Source organism: Vollenhovia emeryi, unplaced genomic scaffold, assembly GCF_000949405.1.
Source record: "Vollenhovia emeryi isolate VEMERY1.0 unplaced genomic scaffold, V.emery_V1.0 DF939134.1, whole genome shotgun sequence".
In the NCBI taxonomy this organism is placed as follows: Eukaryota; Metazoa; Arthropoda; class Insecta; order Hymenoptera; family Formicidae; genus Vollenhovia; species Vollenhovia emeryi.
Genome location: NW_011967232.1, coordinates 2,151,444 through 2,160,227, shown reverse-complemented (window position 1 = coordinate 2,160,227; position 8,784 = coordinate 2,151,444). Strand labels below are relative to the sequence as shown.

General features: G+C 39.1%; 1 protein-coding gene across 1 annotated transcript; it reads left to right on the top strand.

Moving 5' to 3' along the window:
* The first annotated feature begins 2,570 nt into the window (after positions 1-2,570).
* LOC105567816 (probable polyketide synthase 40) lies at positions 2,571-4,799 on the top strand. The gene is made up of 5 exons (XM_012023010.1): positions 2,571-2,794; positions 3,041-3,212; positions 3,643-3,775; positions 3,915-4,062; positions 4,249-4,799. Exons 1-5 carry the CDS (start codon positions 2,608-2,610, stop codon positions 4,419-4,421), a joined length of 813 nt encoding a protein of 270 aa, XP_011878400.1. The 5' UTR covers positions 2,571-2,607; the 3' UTR covers positions 4,422-4,799.
* Positions 4,800-8,784: the final 3,985 nt, after the last annotated feature.

Sequence of the window (8,784 nt, the reverse complement as noted above, 5' to 3'; positions counted from 1 at the left end):
CTGTGCCGTATGGGTGTATGTACGTACATGTATTGTATGTTCGTAAAGTTATTCTTAAAAACCTAAACTCTTTTTTTAATATCCTGTATAACATCTCAAGTAGCAAGATGACATAGATATCTTAATAACATTTCTAACATCTTAATGACATTTCTAATGTAAATAATGTTAGAAAGAGCGAGAGTGATAATGTGTATCTAAAAGTAGGATTTAATAAAAATAAATAATTGAAATATATAAGTATATATATATATGTATATAAAAAGAAAAGGATAATGGCAAATGGGGCGTGCGTAGCGCGCGCAATGTATTGTACTATACATATAATAAAATATGTGTGTATATTGCGATATTAATTGCGATAATATTGTACTATAAATACTTTGTAAAGTAAAAATATGTAATAATGAAATTAGATTTAATTTTCTTAATATATTATAAAAATGTTAGAATTACACATAATCTCTATTATAAAATCGATTTTAGTCATCAAAAGATATCTTGGATCTATCGCCTTTGTCCATTCTTTTTCCAATGTTCTGACTCTATTTCAATAAAAGAACTAAAACTAAAACTTTAATGTAGGCATTCAATGCTACCTATCGTATCTTTTTTATGTGGTGCGAAGGGAGTATTACATATCGAATGTCACGATAATGTCTTTTGGTTTATCAAGGTTTTTAATCTTTTATCGGAAAGAAATATTATGTCATATCACTTCCGTAAGATTAACACATTCAAAACACATCTTGTTAATATTGGGGAAGGGAGTGGCTATAATTCTAAATATCATTTGTAAAGAGTCTTGTATAAAATAATAATGTATAATGTCTAATATTTCTTCTTAATAAATAATTATCATTTTGACTATGATACAAAATAATTTATGCATATAATAACAGAAGAATTTTGTTAAGCTCAGCAATGTCTTTATAAATGTCAATTTATCAGCGTTTATTTTTATTTAAATAATAACAGAATTTAACAACATAATCGTAAAGTTACTTCGGAGTTACTTAACGTTGTGATTTTATTTAACGAAATTCTCTTCATTCTCTACAGATAAGTTAAATTCTTCGGCGTCACCCCACCATAGACACCGTAGAGTATATAAGTCAACTCAAATCATATCGCAGCACCTTGTAAAACCACAGTGTAATTCACAGAAGTCATGCAGAATCCAAGAGTTTACAGAATATCTAACGACCTACAAAAGTGTAGAATAAAGTCTACATATATGAATATACAAGAAGAAAAATTAACTACAAATCAATATATAATCAGGAATTTACGTTAGATTTATATAAAGGATTAGTAGTTTATGCACAAAAGATGTAATAGGATATAGCAATTGTGTAAACATATAAGTTAGTCGCAGATAATTATGGCTAGTTACAGAATTTAAAAGCTAGAATACATTCGAATTGTTAAAACAGTAATTTCTGTGTAAATTAGTACATAATTATTAATTAATAAGCAGTTAATCTGACGCACAGGTATAGGCACGTACAAAGGATGCAGCAATCGTTAATAAATACAGCTTTAGAGAAGGAAGAAATACTTAATAATTTACTTCACATCTCTTATCTAGATTGATACTTTCGTGTAAAACGAATGTTTTAAATATAACTTTTGATATAAATGATAATCACAATGTGTATTTTTTAAATATTATCCTCTAAATTTAGACTCTTGAAATATAAAATCAGTGAAGAGCAGAGAACGCCAATGCGAGCCGTACGCAGATAATAAGACGTAGTCTTCACAATAGTCACAGACAATATAATGATACAATGTACAATACAAACGTATCGACCCACTGCTCAGTATAAAGACCCATCCTATCTCATCCTCCAAGTAAACGAACTAGAATCTATAGAATCGCGTATAAAACGCAAGGTCCGGGAAATTATAAACTTGTTCCATCGATGTTAAGATAAATTATACAGATTTTAAGAGCAAACCGAAGTCAAATCCTCGCCGCGAAGTTTACAAAATGCCCTATCTTTTCGGGCAAAAATAAAATGTATTATCTGTACCATTTCCGTCCTTATTAATTTTCACGCAATCGAGACCGATTCCCGGTAAAGCACTTAAATGTGTTGATTGAAAAACGGACGTAATGAATACTCTTATCGAATCGTAACACTTTTAACTCAAATTACTTCCGAAACTTCAAGTGCTACTATAGAAGACTTTAAACAATTCCCGCAGAACGAAAACAATATAGTTTTATCTTAAAATACAATTTGTACCCAGAGAATGGTCGTAAAAACGTCATGAAAATACGTGACACGAAAAGAATTATTTCAAACGAGAATGTTGAAAATAACACGATTCGAAAATTCCAGTCCTTTCGCAATGTTAACCACGTTTATACTCTAACGGTCCAGACTTCATTTAAAAATAAATTGCTTTTTAACCTTAATTATTTTTTAAAATTTACTTTAACCTTAAAAGACATAAAATTATATTGCAGTATTAATTTTTTATAGACTAATAAAATTCTTGGACGTCATCTCGCCTGACTGCAGAGTATAAATAAGTTGTTCCAGTAATACCGTAAGATATTGTTCTTAAATCCACAGTGCTGAAGTTGAGAAAGTCATGGAAATTCCAAAAATATACAACGAAGGCAACAAAATACAAAAGCGTATAGTATCATCTGTGATTGAAGAGTATACCGAAAATTTAATGAATGTACGTGGAAAGTGTATGGACATTGGTTGCGGTCCTGGAGATATAACAAAAGATATTTTGTTGCCGTCTCTTGGGTCAAGTGCACAAATAATTGGTAAAAGAATAATAACATGTAGAAATATAGCAAATCACTATTATAATTGAGTTATTAGTAAAGCCAACGGCACACGATACTATTTTTCCCTACTGGATTGCTTACGAGAGCCAATCAGGATTTAGCCTTATGTTACCTGATCGAAAACTCTGCATCCTGATTGGCTCTCGTAAGCAATCAAGTAGGAAAAATAGTATCGTGTGCCGTTGGCTTAAGCATTTAATTGCATGATTGCGTTTTATGAAGGCGTGGATATTTCGGAGCACATGGTCAAATATGCGAATGAAAAGTATAATAATGAAAAACGGCTCCAATTCGAGGTACTGAATGCTGAAACGAAAAGTTTACCTGAAAAATATATTTCTGAATTTGATCATATATTTTCGTTTCACACCTTGCAATGGTGCAGTGACATTCGGTAAGCAAGTATTACATAAAATATTTAAAATAAAATGTATTTCAAATTTTTAATAAATAAACTTCATTAGTAACCTTTTTAAGCAAGTGTAAATTCTTTTCTTTAAAACATATTGCACATGAGTATGCATCACTTTTAGGATACAACAATTAAATTAATGTACGTGCACGGTATTATTTTACATTTTAACTCGCATTTTAACGAGTCGTTGTTGCTCCTAATATTTAATAATATTTCTGTAACATAATAATATAATGTCAGAATTTGAAAAACAAGCAACCAACATAAAATATGAATTTATCGTATATTTATATGTTAGTTCACAAAAATCGTACTATTCTAAAGAATTTGAATAAGTATTTTGAAATATATATATTAAAAATATACATAGCTGTTAAAATTAATTGCCATTATTTGCTTTATCTAACAGACAAGTTCTTAAAAACATTTATCAAATGCTACAACCCAATGGATTCACACTTTTGTATATAATAGCAGCTGCGAATTATTTTGAAATTATTCAGAGATTGGTACGAGACATCCGGTTTGCACAATATGTACCGGTAAATATATTATATTATTAAATTACAAATATTAATATCTGATTTGTATTTGATTTTATATAATTATTTTTTTACTTATTTTGTTACTGCGTAACATTGACACAATAAATTATTAATTATTATTTTTATGTTTATGTAGGAGGAGATAAAACACATTTTACCGTATCAAGAATTTAATTGTACCCGTAAAGGATTCAAAGAATTACTTCAAAGTGAAGGATTTTCTGTTCACCATTGCAGTCTTCGGGATAAAATATATTTCGAAGAAATATCGGGACCGTTCCTAGGTAAGTCAAATTGAACATATGCAAAAAAACAGTTTTATATTAAGTAATTCGTAATTCGTTACAAAATTTCATTTATATCAATTTTTTATTAAAATTGTAACGTTAACTATGTTAAAGCCATCAACATTTTTGTAATTCTGTTTACTTTAATTTTAAACTTGTTCATGACGTGTATGACATTTAAAGGCACGCTGTTATCCATCACGCACTTTCTCCAAAATATGCCGCAAGATCTGGCGGAACAATTCAAGCATGCACTTAAAGATGAATATATGAAAGAAACTAAAACGGTATATCATAATGAGGAACTTATAGCACATGCACGTAAAGGGTTACTGATTTATGCACAAAAGATATAGTATATAATTAATATGAAATTGCTTAAACATGTATGCAATCGTAGATTGAGAAATTTAGAAAATAATAGAATTCTTGTAACACCGTATTAACACTTATAATTAATAAATACTTATTAATTAGTTAATGATTAATAATTTATTATTCATCATCATATTAGGCATTAACCGAAGTGTAATGTAATGTATGTATCCCTTGCGGGGTACATGTAAAAATATCAACATTTTTGTAATCCTCTATACGTTAATTTTAAACTTGTGTGTGACATGTATGATATTTAAAAGGTACGCTATTATCCATCACGCACTTTCTCCAAGATATGCCGCAAGATCTAGTGGATCAATTCAAGGATGCAGTTAAATATGAATATATGAAAAAAATAATTATAAAAGAGTGTATAATAATGAGGAACTTACAATACATTTTCATAAAGTGCTACTAATTTATGCACAAAAGATATAGTATATAATTAATATAAAATTGCATGACGACCCATGGCTGGCATATTCTAATTAAAAAAATTCCTTGCAAAAAATATTATTTTAGCCAGGGTTTGAACCCGGACCTCCGTACACACTCTAGGCGGGCGTCTCAACCAATTCGGCCAGCACTGCACCGAGCCATATATACATATACTGACAATGAGGCAATATATTTCGCAATGAATTTCTTTAATTAGAATTTACTAGCCATGGGTCGTCATGCAATTTTCTACATTGGATAATCAATTACTGGCGTTAAATAATTCTTTAAGTAATATAAAATTGTTTAAACATATATGCAAGAATAATAAATTTAGAAAATAATAGAAAACCTTGTACCACCGTATTAACACTTATAATTAATAAATAGTTATTACTTATGTTGGCGGTGATGTCCGCTCATACTGCGATCAACGATGCGAACCTGCCCTGTTCTTTGTAGTGGCGCCCTCAGTGCCACTCAACGCTAGCGCGGTGGACTCTCTACCTAACTTTTGTATTCAGGCCCCGGCCTTTGTTCGTTCCTTACGTTCCGACCTTTGTACCGCGCGTAACGCATCTATTAACGAGACACTAGCTCGTGTAACGATACTGAATAAAGTGTGATTGTGTTCACCCGAGTGCTTTCTCTGACGATATCGCCTTCCACCCTCAACAGGTTATGGGCCCAGGCACCCGAAGCGATAATCGCCGAATCTCGATATACGAAGGTACGTGATACTCGAGAAAGTCACGCTACGCGGACGGGATCCCCGGGGTTCGTCTCGTGGGGACAGGCGTCGCCGCGCAAGTGAAACGCAAACCGCGTATAACAGAAAGCGTATCGGGGCGCGAAGTGCGGTAACCGCGCGGGTATATCTGCACGACCGCAGAGGTCTCGCGTCATACGCACGGAAGCCATTACGTGCAAGGAACTTTCTTCGGCATCACCGGCCATATTGTCTCGTGGCGATATTTCCGGGCACGCGTCGGCGCAGCGATCGTAATCCGCGAGGGAGAAGTAGATCGCGAGAGCCAGTTTCTATTGCTTTCCCCCGTTAGTACACAGTGCGTGAAAAGCGAACGATGAGCGCGAATAACGTCGTACGCATCGAGCCGCTCGGACGCGAGAATTACGACACGTGGAGGTTACAAATGCGCGCGCTGCTAGTGAAGAACGACGCGTGGGGATACGTAAGCGGCGAGATAACGAAACCGGAACCGACGGACGCGAACGCCGCCGGAATCAGCAGCTGGGTCGTCAGGGACGAAAAGGCGAAGTCGGATCTGATTCTGTCCATAGGAGCGAGTCAGTTAAAAATAGTAAAAAACTGCAGTACATCGCGCGAACTGTGGGTCAAGTTAGAGAACACCTTTCAATTGAAGGGACCTGCCCGCAAAGCTACGTTGCTAAAGAGCCTCACTCTGCAAAAGATGACCGAGGGAGGCGACGTGCGCGAACACCTACACGACTTTATGGACGCGGTTGACAAACTCTCGGAAATGGACATCGTAATCAACCCGGATCAACTAGCCATAATGATGTTATACAGTCTGCCACCAAGCTTCGAGAACTTCAGGGTAGCCATCGAGAGTCGCGACGAGCTTCCGACACCCGAGGTTCTGCGTACCAAGATCGCCGAGGAATCCGACGCGAGGAGAGGTGCATCGTCGAATCTGTCGCAGGATGCCATGCTCGTCAATAGGAAGAAATGGAATAAACCGAAGGAGAAAGCGGCTAACAAGGAGAAAGCGGCCAACAAGGAAGCTCATAAGAAGGAGAAGTCTTTCAGGTACAAGTGCTTCAAGTGCCACGGAAGGGGGCATAAGGCCTCCGAGTGCCCGTCTCCAAAGGACGACGACGAGGGATCCTCCAAAGTGTCACTTCTGTCGACCGAGGGCTCGCAGGGTGCATGCCACGTCGCGGACAGTGCCGACAGCAATGTCTGGTGTCTCGACAGCGGAAGCACGTCGCACATCTGCAAGGATATTAACCTGTTCAGCGAAATCGGCGAGAGCGAGTCGAGCAAACTGAAACTGGCTAGCGACGCATCCGCGGATATTAAGGCGAAAGGCGTCGCGACGATCGTGACCGCGATCAACGGAAGGAGAAGCGACGTCACCTTGGACGAAACGTTACACGTTCCAGAGCTGCGAACGAATCTATTATCAGTTTCAAAGATAGCTGACAAAGGATACACGGTCGTATTCGACAAGCAGAAGGCCGCGATCAATGATCGAAAGGGGCGGACGGTGCTGTGTGCGAAACGGATCAACGACCTGTACTTCATCAGTGAGTGGTCATCCGACCACTGTCGCAACGCCGAGACCGAGACCAAGAGGAGCGACAAGTTGACATCATCCGAGAGGATCGCCAAGTCCTGGCATCGACGGATGGGCCACCTCAACTTTCGCGATCTCATCCACGCATCGAGGAGCGGGACGGTTCGGGGCGTCGACCTGCCGGACGGACTCGGAGATTTGAACTGTGACATCTGTATCCAGGGGAAGATGACGCGGCCATCATTTCCGAAGGAATCGAATCGAAAGACGGCGAAACTGGAACTCATTCATACGGACATATGCGGTCCGATGCGCGTCCCATCGAATGGCGGATCGAGATACTTCATCACTTTTACAGACGATTCGACCAGATGGACGGAAGTTAGGTTCATAAAAACCAAGGATCAAGCACTTGAAGAGTTCAAGACGTTCAAGACCTTTGTCGAAAAGCAACATGATACGAAGATAAAGGCGATCCAATCGGACAACGGTCGCGAATACGTCAACAAAGAGTTCGATGATTACTTGAAGTCGCAGGGAATCCAGCGAAGGCTTTCGACGGCGTACACTCCGGAGCAGAACGGGGTGGCCGAGAGAAAGAATCGAACCCTGGTGGAATCCGCGAGGTGTCTACTACTGCAATCCGGATTGCCACCCTCCTTTTGGGCCGAGGCGATTTCCACGGCGAACTATATCAGGAACCGCTGCCCGACAAGGAAGCTGGATGGAAGAACCCCTCACGAGGCGTGGAAAGGAAATACACCAACGGCGAGCTACTTCCGGGAATTCGGATGCAAGGCGTTTTGCCTCAGCCGGGCACCTGCGAGAGGAAAGTTCGACGCCAGATCAAGACAGGGAATATTCATCGGATATTCCGAACAGTCTAAAGGATTTCGAGTCTGGCTGCCGGAATCGAGAAAGGTCGAGATAACTCGAGACGTGAAATTCCTGGAAGAACCCCCAAAGGACTCGAAAGCGTCATCAGTTGATTTTTATTCGGAGAACGACCCGCAGGATAAGGTTCCAGATAAGGAAACCGCACCGGATCGTGTCGACATCGAGTTGAACTTCGAACCAACCGACGCAGAACAGGAAGATCTCGAGGAGATCGTCGAGGAGCCCGGGGAAGCCGCAGATGACGACGAGGAAGCTATCGAACAGCCAGGGGAAGTCATCGAAACAGCAACAGCTCGAAGAAGAGGGCGCCCTCGCCTAATCAGGACCGGATTACCAGGAAGACCCCGAAAGGATTACGGCGGACAAGCAGAGGCCGAATATGCGGAGATCGCTTGCGCAGCCGAAGTTCCGGTAACCCATGCAATTAACAGCGCAGACTCTCTCAAATGGAAAGACGCGATGGCATCGGAGGTGACGTCCTTGATAAAGAATAACACCTGGAAACTCGTGGACCGCCCAGCGGACTGTCGAGTAATCGGTAGCAGATTTGTTCTGCGAAATAAACATAATTCCGACGGAACAATCGAAAGGCGGAAGGCGCGCGTCGTGGCGCGCGGATTTTCTCAGAGACCGGGGATCGACTTTCATGAAACATACGCTCCAGTGGCCAGAGCGAGTTCTGTACGTGCGGTGGTCGCCGTAGCAGCCCAAAGAGGAATGAAAA

Coding starts and splice junctions, on each gene's coding strand:
- LOC105567816 (XM_012023010.1), top strand. CDS start 2,608: ATGGAAATTCCAAAAATATACAACGAAGGCAACAAAATACAAAAGCGT. Junction 3,776..3,914: donor GGTTTGCACAATATGTACCG/GTAAATATATTA, acceptor ATGTTTATGTAG/GAGGAGATAAAACACATTTT. Junction 4,063..4,248: donor AATATCGGGACCGTTCCTAG/GTAAGTCAAATT, acceptor TGACATTTAAAG/GCACGCTGTTATCCATCACG.